General features: G+C 43.8%; 1 protein-coding gene across 1 annotated transcript in view; it reads right to left on the bottom strand.

Annotated features, from left to right (window-relative positions):
- The window catches only part of TMEM178B (transmembrane protein 178B), a 679,849-nt gene that overhangs the window by 421,606 nt on the left and 240,834 nt on the right, over positions 1-17,409 (bottom strand). The window contains exon 2 of the mRNA XM_078668203.1: positions 7,113-7,226. Coding sequence (XP_078524329.1) covers positions 7,113-7,226 — 114 coding nt within the window. The remainder of the gene's footprint in view (positions 1-7,112; positions 7,227-17,409) is intronic.

Here is a 17,409-nt window from a genome sequence, read left to right as displayed (position 1 = left end):
GCCCCATATTATCAGTCACTCACCTTCAGAAAGACATGGTTTTTGAGCCATGAGGACTATACTTATTGGGGCTTGTAGTTTTGCTTTTCTAAGCATATGTGTTAGCCTTTAAGTCCCAGTAAGGAATGTGCTGCTACTTAATGTGGCTTTTACGCAAAGTAACCTTCAGGATGCAGTACCAGTTGGGTATCGAAACTTCGTACAGATCACACAGTGTATTTCAAATGATCTCAGAAAAGTAAGATGAGTTCTTCACGAGCACATTTCAACTAGGGTAGGCCACCATTCTTAATTTCTTAATTATACCAAAATTACAACCTCTCAAAATTTAGATCCATCTACCGGAATGGACCCCTCCTCTGAAATGTGGTTTCATACCAACCCACAGCCTCCCCCCCCCCCCAGTGAATGTAACCACATCCTCAAATGAAACCTGCTGAATGCTGAAAAACAATGCAGTATGCCTATCTCCCTGCAGTGCTGCAGTGTACGAAAGACCTGTGTTAGTCTGCCACTGCCGGATGGGTCATCTTTAAAGGAGCAGTACTTGGGATGCTTTTTTTGGTCATGTGAGCCTTGGCAGGCCCAAACAAAACATCCCATCCCATTCCACGTTGGCCGATCTGACAGTGCCAGAGTGCCCAACAGACCAGTCCATCACTGGTTACCCAAGGCAATGTAATTATGTTCATACTGTGAAGAATGCCTGCCTGAATCTAGTAAACATTTGTTGTTGTTTTGTTTTCCTAGTGAAGTTGTCAGTGTCTTCTCAAACTCAGCCTGTTTCATCTCGAATCAACTTAATTTATTATGTAACCACTTCAGCTGGCTAGTTGTTATCTACTCTTAGTTGTTATGTCACAATATTGCAGTGGAAATATTGACTTGCAGATATATCGTGACCATTTATTGACTATCAATATATCTACAAGGTAACTGAAGACTTACCTAGGGTACCCTACTAGTTTGAAATCCCTGAGTAAACTAGGGTGTAACTCTGGCCCATCGAAACCTACTTTAGAGTAAACTTGTCAGACTGAGTGTATAGTGGCACCGACCTTCAGCACGCCTTTGTGGATATAGGCTGGCACCCTGCGTTGTTTCTGTAAGGGGGAGACTGCCTCAGGGGTTTGAGTGTAAGTAAACGTATCCCGTTCTTGGTTCTCGGGTATGGAAGTTCCTGTACGCCCAGAAGGTTGAGGCTGGTGGTCATGCCGTCCCCGGAGAGAGCCTCATCATCAGGCACAAACCCTCTCTTTTTCATGCCTAGAAGTGGGACTTTTCCATAATGAATCCTTAGGTACTGTACGCTGTAGGTGCTGTTGCTGGCCATTAGCCCTTGGGCAACTGGCTGCCATATTGGTAAGGGGGGTATGCAGTCTGCTACTCTCTGCTTGACCATAAAACCTAAAGGAAATGTTTTCTTCAGGTACATAGAACATAGGTGTGGAAGCGCAGAAGAAATTATCTTTAATCTCCCTTAATTATCACCCTATACTATGCGTGGAAATCAACGTTCATGCTTATTTGAAGACAGGTTTTCACCATCTGCGATGTGATGCAGCATTCTTTGAAGTTGCTTCATGACGGGGTGTCCAATGTAAGTCCAGCGGGGCTGAGTCCACGTGAGTTTTTCACTAAACTGTAACAAGATACATTTACATACAATGAACCTAAATTGAGTTTATTTGAAAAATCAATGGAAATCTTGAAAGTGGAGCAAAGATCCATCACTCCTGGACCTGCAATGGACACCCCTACTTTATATTCTTGCAGGTGAAAAATGTCTCACTTAGGTAAACTTATCACGTGCATCAACATCTGTTGTTGGCCCTGACATCCACTGCAAAGAAAACCTGTCAGTGTCAGTTTGTTTCCGCCCCCCTGGATGCCATGGTCGTCACGATCCCTGAGACTACAGTGACAGTGCCAAGGGTACCAAAGCACAAGTTCAGGGCTGCAGCTGCTATCCCTGGCTGTCCCTAATTGATGCCCAGAGTGTGATAATTCCTCTTTTTAAGGGTCCCCTCTTCTTGTTGCTCTATAATATATTTCATAGGAGGCCCCCTGTCGCTAGGAGGAAGTGGTAGGTGGGAAGAAGTGGAGAGAGTGAGGGTTTCAGTGCACTCAGTGAATACAAGCAGGGTTTAATGTATAGAAAATAATAAGTACAGGGGCCCATATTTTTTCATAGGACCTCCGCCAGCGTTGCAGACTGCCAGGGTTACACAATACCAAGGGTACCTCTTTTTAATTCCACCCCATGTCTCTTTACGGTTCCTGTCTCTTTATTTCAATCTTGAAGGTTCTTTTTGATCCCTGCTTTCTCCCTTTGCAACTGTTTTTCATCTTTCTCTAACTCCTTTTATCTCCCTTTTCTGCCTTTCTCTCCCTCACTGTGGGTCAAAGTCTGATAATGAAAAATAAGCATTGGACCCCAAAAGTAAATGGCAGTGCCCACCTCTTGCGACCACCGGCACACATAAGGCATCACTGCCTTTCATGTAAAAAATCCTAACACCAACTCTGTTTAGAGGTTGCTTTCAGAGAGGGACAGCTTGTGTGACTCTAGCCAAGGACTTTAAATTCGAATTGCTGTGAAGCATCTTGCAGCATGTCTTCCAATGTATCCCAGGTCCTCAGCAGAGAGGTGTCCCGTGCCTGCCTCCTTTTCCTAGCAGGTTATGCAGAAATGCTGAGTGTGCTCTACTTGTCCCTGAGGTCCGAAATGGGATATCAGACCTGCTGACATCGTCTCATTCCTGCCTAATATGTTTCCGTGAAGGGGTTTCTAAGGCTTCGCCCCCCAACCCGTACACCCGACACGACGCGCGATTATTAGCTGCATAAATCTCTTTGTCATAGTCGCTTTCTTAATCAAGTTGTTTCTTCTGCAATCAATTCTCCGTGGGAGTTCATAGATCCAAAATGTCATGCTCTTTACCCTTTTCCATTTTCATGACATTCCTTACCACGCCATAGGAGAATCCGACACTAGCAATTAGATATTTTTCTCAGACCTGAAGTCCTCAAGGGATTGAAATTGGGATGCTTGTCAAGGAGTAATCGATGGCAGTGAGCCAAGTTCAAACTCCAGGAGGGACTGAATATGCAGGATCAGCAGCTGCTGTTCAAAGAGGTGCTGCTACTATATGTGCCAGCTGTGCCACTGCAAAAGTGCCCGTGACCTGAGGGCATCCATCATCGTATGATCATCAAACGACTGGCAGCCACTGACCAGTGGTGGTTGAATTTCACAATGTTATTACGACAACTAATTGACTAAAAGTGGCCACTTTTCAAATTTTAGATAGCTGAAGCCTAAAGTCATCTCTAGCTCAGAGTAGGGTGGTCAACTTTCCATTATCGGGGCACTTTAATCTTGAGGTGGCAGAAGATGCTTGTTGGGGAGCGGGGTGAAGCTATAAGTCAAGCAGAATATTTTTGGGAGTTTCTATCTAAATTCCTCTTCTTTGAATTGGGCCATCTTAAAAGATATAACTCGGGCGGAGATTGCGTTTATCGAGTCTGATTATTGTACTACTACATTTGAGTTCTAATCCCTTTACCACCTCCTGGAGTAAGCCTGGGAGCACTGGTGCTCTTTGGTTGTTTTGCCAGATAAATCTGATTGCCGGCATAGTGCACCTGGTGTGGGAGCAGGCAATCAGTCAAACATTTAAACTTCCACCATCTCTCCTATAGGTGTAACATGCACAGAGGGCCATCTCTGTGCCTGAGGAACATGTCCCACGTGCAGAATTACACACATCTGGAAGGAAGTTCGAATTTCAAATCCGATTTTTGATAATTCTTTCAAATGAAGGTCTAAGAAAAAAATTATAATGGTCTAAATATTGGCCCAATATGGACGATGGTGAATTTACGTGGCTTTTCAGTAGCCAGCTTACAAATTACAGATGCTTGGAGCGGGCATTGCCCTCTCCGAAACATCAATGAAAGTGAAGCAACGCAAGAGCGATAGCGGTAAGCGTTGTGTCTACTGTAAATGAGGTATGCTACTTTCCTTGCTTGTTCTATTAATACAAGAACCCAAAGGGGACAATGCTTCTCCACCTGCACCACATGGGTACACGCAGTGTTGTGAGATGTTATATCATCACTAGGGGCGACTATAAACAAAGAGGGTGAATGTTTAACTACCTTGAAGGACCCTACACCAAGATGCCTTTCCCTACCATATTGGTCCTTTCCAGCACAAAAGCGCCTGAGCCACAAAGGGTAACAGGCCTGCACATTCCTATGGCAAGAAATTCATCATTCTGTTTACTGTGAGGGCCAGGATTGGTGTGAGATTTTTTGGCATGAATGAATTGTAGCTTTCTAACAATCGCGCACATCATCAGAACTATATTGGGATTTGGAAGAAAGAAGAAACTCTGCCTCTAGAATGTCTCCTAAACTGATAGTGTATTTATTTGAATTATTATGACACCCTCCTGTTGGAAGTCTGCAAGCCTGCTGGAAGCTGTGAGCTGCTTAAAGTGTCTGCTGTCAGCCAGAGACCTGTGGTGCTCCAGGAAGAGCCTGGCTCTGAGGACCTGCCTCTCCTGTTGAGCTTGTTTCATGCTCACCTGAGGTTTTAAAGAACCCTTGAGGACTGTGCAGGGCTGTGGAGTAGTGTGGCTCACTGGTTAGAGGCAGCAGGCCTGAGAGCAGAAGTCAGCCCGGGACCAGGGTTCAATTCCCGACGCGGCAGGGTTGTGGACCTTGGTCAGCGGACTCGATAATTCTCGCTTCGGTGCTTACTCTAATCAGGGGTTCCACTCGGCAACTCTGGGCATTAGCTTGCCTAATCTCCACAACGGCCCCACCAATTCCAGGGATGCCTGGCTCCACCTTGGGGACTCCCAGCAAGGGACCATCCCACAGGGAAAGCCAGGACGGGTTCCCCAGAGTTATACAGCGCCGGGACGCCCCGTTGCTGGGGCAGCTGTACGCTTTACAAGTATACTACATTACAAGTACAAGTATACAAGTATACTACATCCGGCTGAGTTCCCTGCAGCTGTTCATTAAGTGATCACAGCCGAGACTGTCCTGAAGACTTGCAACAATGTAAGAATACATTTGAAACTTTTAAGATAGCTTGAACTATCTTCAGCACCTAAAAACTCCACAGGGACTTCCTGAACCCAATTTTTTACAAACCCAATAGCTATAAGCACTGGTTCTTCTTTCTAAGGTATTTCCGTGATTGGACATAGTTTGTGGCATATCAATGGCTTTTGAACTGATTTGCCCCGGCATCCAACATCGGTGACCCACTTTATTCCACACCAGAGCGTCAACCGTTGGTACCCAGCTCCACAAAGCGTATCATCTCCAACGGCCTTTTAAAATGCACAAGTCACCTCCAGTATGACCATTTTGCACCTTCACTGCCGCGTACCATGGAAGCCATGGTGGGAAAACTCTGCTACCATGGGCGAACGGACTGTGGGATTAGTCTCCGAATCAGTTTCCTGAAAATCGTTTTGAGGTCTTTCATGGAAGCAAACAGGGTTGTAAGTAAGTAAGTGTAACAAGGAACAAGGGTACTCCCGAAAAAAAACAGGGTTGTGGCCAGGTAGACAGTGGCCTGCACACTTATGTCTTCTCTAATACCTCCTCCATCTTCCAACCCAATCACCACCTCAGTGCCTGCCCTGATATAACAATTCCCAGACACTCAATAACTAATAGGGTAATTTATCATGAGGCAAATGAATAATAGGATTTAACACTGGGCACAAAGGTATTCCATGCGCCATTCACGAGGTGGGTTTAGTTCTCGCTATACAAAACTACTGTAAATAACCCCCCTAGGGTTATGTAATTGTTTCGTATTGCTGGTTCTGGACAATGGATGAGGTGGAGGACATCTCAGATGATCTAATATTTTGTAATCAACATTTATCATACCACCAACCACTCCACTCACGCTCATGTTATATGTGTTGCCGACTTGTAATCATGTTCACCCTTCCAAGCCAAGTGCTTCCCATAGACTACAGTGAGATCAGCTGCCCTACAAACCTTCCGAAGCCTCCACAAAGTGTGTCACCTCCATTGAGTACAGTGTGATCACCCGCCACAAACACTGTAGGTTCCTCCCCTTGGAGACTCAGTAGGCTGTGAGGTATGTCAATGATTGCTAGTGGTTTGTAGATGGCGGAAGTATCTCAGCATGCACAAGAAAGTCGGACAGACAGGACTATGTCTGCCTATAACACTGGATTTTATATTGTGTGGATCATACCACCACAGAGGTTCATGTGCTATTTCATACAACTTGAGAACTCCAGAAATAAACCTGTGATTCTGGCATATGAACATGGGCACAAACCTCAGCCCACCATGAAGGGAGCTGCCCCACCATAAAATACACCACTGAAGAAAGACTAATGCCCCAACATGCACAACAGCACATGAGTGTGCAGAGCTCCCACATCTTTAGAGTCACCTAGTGACTATCAGATCCTGCACATGTATTTACATTGCATTCTGGTACACGTAGCATTCGATAACTCAATATACGTTTAGGACTTTAAGTACCAGAATGCAAAGCTAAAAGCTGAACTGTATGAGTTACTTAGGCATGGATTGGGAATCTTGAGCTCTCTGAGTGAGAGAGGCCTCTCAGTATGTGTTACCCCACCTTAGGAGCAGAGATGTGCCAGTTTAAAGAATAGCACCAGAAAGACAGATGCATTGATATACACATCATTTCTGTTTGACGTGGTCTCAGTACAAATAGATACAAATTGAAACATTTCAAATCCCTCAAGTAACCAAAACCATAGCTGCCCAGTTTCCCAGGTCCGTGCGTGATGTGCTGCTCCAGTCTGGGTTTTTTTCCTTTGAATTGTGGGACTTGTAATCATCTTTGATAATGGAATAAACAAGACTACATGTCCCAGAATGCAAAACATATGCTGAAATGAAGCAGCACATCACACATCATCCTGGGAACCTTTGGAGGGCTGCCTATACACTTCACTTGCTAGGCTCTTATTAACCACAATAGCCTATTCTCAAAGCTATTTAATAATCACATACAGATTTGGTGAATATAGATGATACAAAAATAGGTAGCTAGTAAGACTTACGTAGGGCATGCCACTCGTCCTGGCGGATGGTCTTGGCAATGGAGTAGGTGAGGTTCTTGGGAATGGTGGCGGAGGAATAGTGGTACTTGATGTAAACACATTGCTCAATTTCACCTAACGGAGGCAAAAAAAAGAAAACATGTAATTCACCTCATAATACATCATATTCAAATTCACATAACACAATTTTACAAGGCACTAGAAGAGCTGCATAGCTGCCAAGTTTCCCTGGTCCAGGGGCGACTAGGTAGGCCAGTCCCATTTCTTTCTTACAATTCTGTGACTTGTAGTTCTGGTTTCATCATAAGACTACAAGTCCCAGAATTCTAAGAAAAGAAACAGGAATGGTCTAACTATCCATGCATGGATCTGAGAAATTTGCCAGCTATGAGTTAAGCATATGGCTAATTCAAATTATTTTAAACTTCGCCTGTTTTGCATTACTCAAGTCCAGCTGTGGGACAAAGCACCGCTCTGCTCATTGTGTTTCTTGCCCTGAACTGCACCCTCAGTGCAGCATTGTGCATGTTGTACAATGGAAGGTCAAAATTACTATTTTCGTATGATATGTTGTATTAGCGCACTAACCACTCAAGGGGGTATCCAGGCCCTGGGGCAGGTGTGTGTGTGAGGTGCCCAAGGTGCTTATACGAAGAGCCAAGTCTTAAGCTTCTTGTGGAACTCAAGAAGTGAGGGGGAGGCTCTGATGTGTTGAGCGAGGTCATTCCATGCCTTGGATGCGATGTAGGAGAATGAGCGACTTCCAGTTTTCCTTTTACGGATGCGAGGTGTGTGCAAGTGAGAGTGAGGCAGAGCGTAGGTATTTGGTGGGTTGCTTAAAGTTCTAGAACTCCAATCCTAGAATATATGGGGAAAGAGCACCTTTCCTCCGAATATTCCAGGAGTCTTATTTACTATTATAACTCCAGTCCTGGAATATGTTTGGGAAAGTTATAAATTCCCTAAGTATTTGTAGGAAAGGTTGAAAAGTAATTATTTTCAATGGCAGAAAGTGCTATCATGAGGGCGCAGCTCACGGCAAAAAACTAGGAATACCCACTGCTCCCAAAAAGCTGCTGTTGCATTGATTACTTCGTACCACTCAGGAATAATGCCAGCCCTGATTGGTTGCAGAGAAAGAAACCCCACTGCTCAGCCATTCCCTACACTCAGAGGACCTGCCCTTTCATGGTGGGATAGCTGCAAGTTTCCCAGGTCTATGTGTGATGTGCTGCTCCAGTCTAGGTTTTTTCTTTGAAATGTGGAACTTGTAGTTCTGTTTTTCGTAATGTAATAAGCAAGACTACAAGTCCCAGAATTCAAAGATAAAAACCCAGCCTCGAGCCTCACTTCGCGCATGGACCAGGGAAACATGGCAGGGCTGCATCAGCTGTATCTGCTGCAGTGTGTAGTTAAACTTTGCCTGTGGCAAAGGTAAGCTATGTTGCTAAACTTCACCAGCCTTCACAAAGGGTGAATTGTTTCGAATTCGCTTGGCATTGTGAGAGCTTCGCTTTTCCGTAGTCTATAAGATTATGGAGGCCAAGGCAGAATGTAAGAAGACTCCCAAGAAACCCTTTCTCTTCCTGTAGTTCCTTCCTCTGCTATTCTCAAGCAAATACATAGACTCACCAAAGTCTCAGTGGTAGCAGGAGTGACGTTAGGCCCTCTTTGGCACTAGAGGACATCACGTAATTAACCCATACCACTCTTCTGCTGGAGACTGGGGTGTTAGCAAAATGAGTGAAAGTGCAGAGGACAAATAATGTTTCTGGAGCACTGTTTACATTCTCTGTTTGCTTCCTGTTTGTTCTGCTGAAACCAGGAGTAGCAAGGATGGGGTCACAGCGAGGCACCAGAAGGCAAGAGAGGGGTACCACTTCTAACTCTGGCTTCCCCAATTTGATATTTATGAGTAAATAGAAGGTTCCTGAAAAGCTAAGAGGGGGGCAAAGGGTCAATCCTGCTATATTATCAGCAATTGCAGGTGTGTGATGTCACTTCTGTTAGCTCTTGCATTTTGGTGAACTGATACCCATGAATAAGAGATATTAATCAGTGAAGTATGTGCAGGCTGAAGGAGCTCTTTGTCCAAGCACCCTGAATCCAGTGAAAAAGTGTGTGAGTCTTGGCAAACATTTTATTTTCAAGGTACATAGTTGTGCAATTAGGCATAATACATCTATATTGAACAATATATAATTAGGTTCACCATGTATTAGTTGTCAATACTTTTACTACAATGTGTAGCACAATATTTCTGTAGTCGTATTCTGATATATAACCACCATCGCCTGAATGCCATTGAAACGCAACTGTCTTCTTGACTAGATACAGCGCCGCTCCACAGAGAGGCTAATGATTGAAGGGGCAGAAACTCTGATCAAGCATCAGAGGTACAGAGATTGAAGATGAATGTGACTGCATATGATTCTCTGCAGCCCCAGGTGGACTGAGGAAAGCCACTGTTGTTTTCTGCCCCGGACGCCACCATCCCAGAGTTAAAGTATACAAAAGTGATGGATGAAATACTTGAATTAATGTCAACCACTGGTAGTCACTCGGGCTGCATCCCAGTCCATCATTATTTTGCATACCATGCCACCTCAGTTTGAACACATCTATAAGCAAATCAGTCTTGACTCTTCTCCAATAGGAACAGTCCAGCCTGAATTGCTAAGCCAGGTGTTCCCTGACCTGAAACGCAAGCAATCCAGGACCGGTTTCGCCCTTGTTACGGGCTCATCAGCCAGATATAGCTTAGTTCCAGTGACACAGTGTGAACGGGACTCCCGTCTGGGCATACCCAGCCCAGAGTTGGGTCGAGACGCACACAGATTTCTGTCCAGGAAGAAAACGATATCGCCACTTTCTTCCTTCACCTATCAGTAAACAGCGGGCCTCAAATTTCACATCACACCACCAAAGTTAACATCCTGAAAATACTGGGACGGTGGAGAGATGGTTCAAGGTCAGCAAAAGTGTTTACCAAAATATAACAACCATTCAATGTAAAAATAATGTGCTTATCCTGAGAGCAAGCAAAGAAAGTGATGAGTGGCTAATGTCAAACTTGTCCCTGTTGCAGCACTGTTCACTCTTCATGCAGCGCTATGTGTGGGCCAGTCATTTGCTCCGCGCCTACTGTTCTAGTTGGGGACGGGGTAACAGGATTCTGCTCAGTGAGGCTTGCTATGCCCACCTCATGCATATACATATGTCAGTCTTGCTGCACACAGCTATGAATGCATGGCTAAAGGCATTCAAGGGACACCTGACTTCCATGTAGGGGTGGGTGAAAAAAATCCCCTCTGCCTGGGGTAACGCAGAATTCCGGCAAAACTATGCCAACGACAGTATGGCAGTGTTTTTCTCTCACGTATCTCACCAGTGGTAAGTTGGCGAGCGGGAACTAGCGGCCCTAGTGCAATTTTTGGGTGAAGAGTGATGCCCAGGGATATTTTCTCAATGCGAGCGATCATAACCGTTCGTGATGAGAAAGCTGCAGCTCAAGTTGAAACCTATTCGAGCGGCGGCAAAGAGGCGGTGCTCTCTGGCGCGCACATGCTGCCCTTCATGCTGATTTTGCAGTGCGGAACAAGCTCCCGGCACTAAAAATCAGCACGGCATGCCAATTCTGCCCTCTCACAGAACAATACGGAATCTTGCAAAGTTTTCAGGTAACTCCATGGAATTCCGCAGAGTGAAACTCCTCAAGTTCCGCCCACCCCTACTTTCATGCACCTGTGGCAGGGGTCTTAGTGCCATGACCAGTACTACATGCTGAAATGAACATCAGCACACAATAGTACTAGAGGACTGTTGCCTCAGGCCTTCAATGCAGACAGCTATTCATGCACATGGAAAGCAGCCAGGGCCGTACTGGGCCGCCAGGGCCGGACAGGCATTTTTTTTTATTCCACCAGACATTTCCCCTATTGGCCGGGTTTGAAAGCCCAGGACTGCTGCAGGTGCCTTTGCAATTTCACCAGCATCCAACCTTACTGTCAATTGTAGCAGGCACAGGGAGGCTGCAAATGAGACAGAGAAAGAGAGAGAGAGAGGAAGGTTGAGAGAATGTGATAAGAGAGTGGGAAGAGAGAGAGGAGAGACTGGGGAGAGAGAAAGGATGGAGGGCAAGAGAGATTGTGTGATTAAAACAGAGAGAGCAGGGCTGAATGAATGAATGAATTTTATTTTTTGCATAATTACTTAAAATTTTTGCAAAATTGCAGTGCATTATCCAGAATTACAATAAAAAATGTATCTATCGACATTAAAAAACATTTGGCCAAGCAAGTATAAAAGCAGGGCTAGTTTGAGCATTTTTGCAAGGGCTGTTTTTGGTTGCCCAGTCTGGCCCTGCTGGCCAGTTTCTGGTAGCCTGCAGGCTAGAGGACTGCTTTCAGAGCAGGATGGACTGTTATGAGCCAACCTTCTCTATCCCTACTCACAGTGCAGGGCTGGTGCAAACCTTTTCGCCAGTACTGATTTTGGTTTCCAATCCAGCCATGGAAGCTACGTACAACGTGCGGCATCCCCATTAGCTCAAAATAATCCCCTGTCTGTAAAAAAGCAATGCTTTGTCATCGCGTGAGCAGTCACAAACCACACTATCGCACGAACATTGAAACGGCGCTTTTAGCCCCACGGTATCCAAGAGCTTTTGCATCCGCTGTCCTTAGGGATCGGGATATGGATCGGTCTCCAGTTTAGTTCTGAACAGAGCCACGTCATTAGTTAGTTTAATATCCAGTGGGTATCGCTTCCATATTTTTGAGCCAAGGGCTGAAATGGTTTTCCCGCTCAGGCGCTGACAGCACAAACAGCAGTTGGAGGTCAGCTCAGTTCTAGCCAATCACAGATGTTTGATTAGAGTCAGTGCTTAATTTGTAAAAGAATGAGTGCTGGTGCCCAAAGCTCTTCAGAAACCCCCTGCCAGTGCTTTTAAATGTCAGCGCACCGAATACCAAGGCTGCGTAGTGTTGAACCAACCTCATGGCGCTTCTATCCGCTACCAGAACACTCCCTGCCCCTTCATCTCACTTGTACGGGTTCCTGATTTCTCCCTTTGTTATTCCATCTTTCTACTGCTTTCCCCTTTGCGCTTTGTTCCCTCTCTTGCTTGCGGTCAATGTCTGATGAGGAGAAATAAGTGCTGGTCCCAGTGGTTAATTTGTAAAAAAAACATAAGTGCTGGTGCTCTCGTCAGGAGGCAGCTTGCACCAGCCCAGTTCTCCTGTTAGCACAGCCTACAACAGAACTAACTACTAACCATGAAATTGGGGAGAGGAAGTGGCGTAATGGCCAGAGATGCCACTTCGAAGCTGTGGAACCAGTTTCGAGTCTGGGCATCGGCTCAACATCATGTGATTCTGGGCAAATCATTTAATCTCCCCGTAAATGAATGTGTCCTTAACTGTTCCTCATGAAAAGCGCCGGTGTTGGTGATTAAGTGCCAGTGCTGACCACTGAAAACCACCAGCTCAAATTAAGCACTGACTGGTCCCCAAAAACAAGGGCACGCAGACCCCACCAGCAACCACTGGTTCAAATTGAGCACTGGTTGCAGTGTACTGCACTTGCCCAATGAGCTCAAAATGTTCCCTGAAGGAATTTATGCATGAGTAGCAAACTGCAGTAATCTACTCTAGGTTTTATTGGACGCCAATGCAGAGATCTAATCATACAAGGCACATTAACGAATGTGGGGTTTCCATATAGCGCCCAACAGATTTCTTTTGCATTTTCTGTAGTCTGTTAATTAACCTGCCCATGAAGCACAAGTGTAGAGTCAATAACCTGGTTCCTTTGCGTACTACTTCCATATATGGTATTTTATTGTCCTTTCTGGTAACCGTTCAGAAACTTCCAACCCACCAAGGAATCTTGCATATATAATTAATTTTTCGACAGTAATCCTCCCTAGGGACTAAGCATACTCTCATAAAGAAAACAGCTTTCATTTACAACAATTGCCTACTTTGTTATCCTGACAATCCAATTCTTTTGTAATATCTCTACTTCAGGCTTTTAAAACTTATGATTTCTGAAATGTTTGACTAGATTTATCTCAATTGTCTCTAGTTTCAGGAAGATTTGTGTTCCCTTCTTTAAGTGGCTTTGCCTTTATATTCCTGATAAAATAAACAACAAAAATCAGACAGAATTTTTTTAGTGTGAGTATATTGTTTTCTGTACAGCTATCCCTGCTTTGGCTCCATCACAAGTTGGTTGTACCATACATAGGCTGATAATGTTCTGCTTGGTGTTACCAGTTCCACTCGTTATCACCATTCCAATTGCCACGCATTATTTGTTTTTGTACAGGAATGAGGAATAACATGTGAGCCGCATAATTTCCCGGCCTATCACCAAGTGTGATTCCTGAATTGTGGGTCCTTTGCTGCAAGTTTGCCACCTGTTTTAGGAGACGCCTACTGTAACACCAAAGTGCCCCGGAGGGACAGAAAGAGGGTGCCTATGCCCACTGTGCCCCCAGGGCCAAAGTGTAATACAGCCGAATATTTTACAGCTAGATTGAACTCTATCTCATTCATTACATTTATTATTTAATGTTTTTGGTATGATCAAGCTCGACTACCACCCATATTCTCAGGATTTTGTGCGACAAAAGATTTTCCAGATTCTAGACCCCTTTCACACAATTTTTACTTTTAAATACCGTGGTACTCTCAGGGTCTATCCCGCACCTTAACCCTCCCTAAGCTCTCAGAACTACTTTCATGCTGTTCACAGAAAAATAAAAACAGCTATCAAAACTCAGTCAGTGGCCAGGCTGGGGCATTCTTAGTCAATGCCTACTGACAACCCTTCGTTTTGAGCACTTACCACCATTTGGCCTCAGGTCTTGAACTTTATGGCAGACTTTCCTGCCTCATAAACCTCAGGGTTTGACCAAGTTGTTTCCTCAATTTGTAGAATCACTTCCTTTACTTCCATTTCTTTACCCCTCCTCCTGGAAGCTGCTGACACCCCACACTCTCACAGCTCTACAGCCCTTGCCTTGCTTTCTCTTCTCAACATAACCTTTTTCTGATTTGCCTCCATGCACCCAGCTTACTTTTTGCAAAAATCACCTGGTAAAGTTTGTAATTGTGTGGTATGGTAATTCTGCAGAAAAAAATGTGGAATAACATGCAAACCGCCATGGATTCTAAAGTTTCCGAATGGAGACTGACTGCTCCATGAAACCAATGAAATGCATGCAGCTACCAACAAAGTCCAAGGTTAATTGGCAAGATTGAGACTCTCTCTTAATTGAAGACTTATAGGAAAAAAATGGTTTTGCCAATTAGTTATATGTTTTGAAGGAGATTCAGTTTATGCAACTCTCGTCAAAGATTACATCATCACTATTGGTCTTTCCTTGCTTAACATAATTGATGCATTCATTTCATCAAGAGACAACAAAGAACCTTAAAATAGGTTGAAGAATTTCTCTGCCCCTAAAAAACTTTTTAAAACCCCAAATCTTTAGTATCCTTGGATTATCACAATGCACACTGTTATATAAAATGTATCTTAACTCGCCCAATTCCACTTAAGTCTGATAACCTGGACCAATAAAGCACCAATCATCTGCATCTTGATTAATTCTTAATATCACAGCAGCATTCAACACTGTCAGAAGTGGGTTGGGCATAGCTTGTGATCTGCCTCCATGGTTTACCTTAAATCAGACCTCATCTGCCACCAATAAGTAACCTTCCTACTCCTCACTCTCAGAGCCTAAGAATATGAAACTTTGCTTTACTTCTCTCACCTTATGTCATAATGGCAAATCAATATTATATAACATCATCAATAATCAAAATATTACATACAGAATGAGACTCCAGTACACCCTTCCTTCAACATTCCTCCAAATGAATCAACATCATCTTCCCACAATTCACCACAGCACCTGTGCCAGGTGGAGAATCATCTCCAGCACTGTCTAATGTAACGAAGGTTACCCAGGGCAACATTTTCTGCATGCTTAGATGGCCAAACAAATAGTAAATAGCATGTTTTAATAGCTCCTTCTCTAACATTTTGAAAGCACAAGTTGCAGTACGGGTGTTCGGGAAAAAGAGCTCTCTATGGGACACCACCTGGTGGCCATCAGAGCCTGGACCCACAGCGACCGACCACGCCAGGAATTTGGGAATCATCCTGGATCAATCAATCAATCAATCAATCATGCCATGACAAGCTGAACAATGCAGCGCAGGTCAACACAGTCAGCTTCTCCTGCTTCAACCTTCTCCACATGCTCCACAAGATATTCAAATGTCTACCCATGAACTCCAGATGCACCATCACAAGCAGATTACACTACGACAATACACTCTATGCCGGGATCTCCAACCATCTCTTACACTATTTTCAGGTCATCCCGAACACCGCAGCAATTCTTATCGTTGACCTCCCACACAGCACCCTCATCTCACCACACCTCGGAAAGCTCCACTGTCTCCCCCTCGACAAACGCAGACAATTCAAACTCCTCAAGACATACAAATCCACATAACATAGCATAACATAACATAATAAGCATTAAAATATCTACAAAAGGATTTCAATTAAGCCATCCAAGGTGCAGATAAATGTGGAGGTGTTCTGATCTTGAATTATGTATATTATAATGATGAATCTACACAACAATTAAATGATATATTATGCAACAATAAACCTCAATGAAGGATATAAAAACATGTGAGACAATTCTTTTTTGTGACAAAATGGCATAGTTTGGTAGTGTTAAATGGTTATGAACTTCATCATCTCAATGTAGCTTCTGCTAAAACGCCCATTCTTTATTTCTTGCCAAAGATACATCAGACCTTAGAACACCCTTCGGGGAGACCGGTTGTCTCCGGCAAGGATTCATTAACTGAGAAGGTATTGGAATTCAAAGGCATAGTTATTGCACCACAGATAAAAACACTTCCATCATATACTAACGACACAAAAGAGCCAGCTGGTTTCGAAGAAGGTCCAGGTTGGCAATCGTGGAGCTAAATTAAAAGCTACCCTCTGGGCTACTAGGATCAGGAACAACGCAGAGCCGGAAGAGGCCCTCCTCATATACAACACGCTTAACGAAGAACTGGAGGAGGCAATGCAGTTCTCCTGACCCCGTCTCAATCCATGTTCACCCTGCACATGATCATTCACCTATCTACAGTCGAGTCACTTCTGAAACCTACAGGACAATATCTTTGAAGGAAGCTTGGAGTGAGCATCTGACAAAGATATTGGATGATATGAACTAGGATACTCCTCGGCCGCAATCTCCTGCAGCCTCATTACTTCTGAAGCCGCCACCACCACATGATATTCAGCACATTACCAATCATCTTACAACAACACTGTATAAATTATCCAGCCCACACCCTCCACTATCAGCCTGATGGTATTATATTATAAACATGGTGGCTTGTACTGATCCAGCGGGCTATAGAAAATATATCATAAACAACGCTACCCAACTTCATAACCTATAAACAAAATTCTATACTAAATATGGACCCATTTATAAACCTGATATATTTTGGGCCTACTGAATCAGGTGGTCAGAATAAATCTATGTACACATTATCTACAAACTATATACAATTTTATACATTTGCAGAAAGAATATTATCATTATAATAAAACCCAACCATTTAAACGACCACCATAGGCGACGTGATCTAGCTAATAGTAACCTACACTTCTGAATAACCAAGACCAGCTTGTTTGTCAAAAGTAAGATTTTATTTTCTAAATTATGGTATGTAAATTGATAGTTTTATAAATGAATTTTATTTGCAATAAAGCAAGCATGATTATAAAGAAATATGGAAAAACACAATTTAAGCAAGTGAATCAATTTTAAGGTAAATTTATAAAGTTTAACAATTTTAAAACCTAATTCCCTAACTGAGCTAAATAGATAGAAATTAAAGTAAAGTTCTTTGAGGATTCTTACGTGCTCCACGCAAAGTCCAGCAGCACTTCACCCTCATCGGAAAGTCAGAAAGCAGCAGCCAGCCCAACCCTAAGGGCATGACTTTTTATACCTTTCTACGCTAACTAAACTAGCAAAGGAAAGTTTTCAGAAATCCTCGACGTCCCATTGGCTGAGAGTGACAAGTGACATGTCACCCGTTTCTCAAAAAGTTCCGTTAAATCATGTCTCATAAAGACCATTGTCTCTTCCACGTGAAGCCAGAAGCTTCCTGCGTTTGCAACTATGTATTAAGTCATCCTCGCAGCTTCCATAGACTTTCATTACACTTCCGCGGAT

Source organism: Lissotriton helveticus, chromosome 1_1 (assembly GCF_964261635.1).
Source record: "Lissotriton helveticus chromosome 1_1, aLisHel1.1, whole genome shotgun sequence".
NCBI lineage: Eukaryota > Metazoa > Chordata > Amphibia > Caudata > Salamandridae > Lissotriton > Lissotriton helveticus.
The sequence above is the reverse complement of the archived record's forward strand: the minus strand, read 5'-3'. Positions and strand labels throughout refer to the sequence as shown.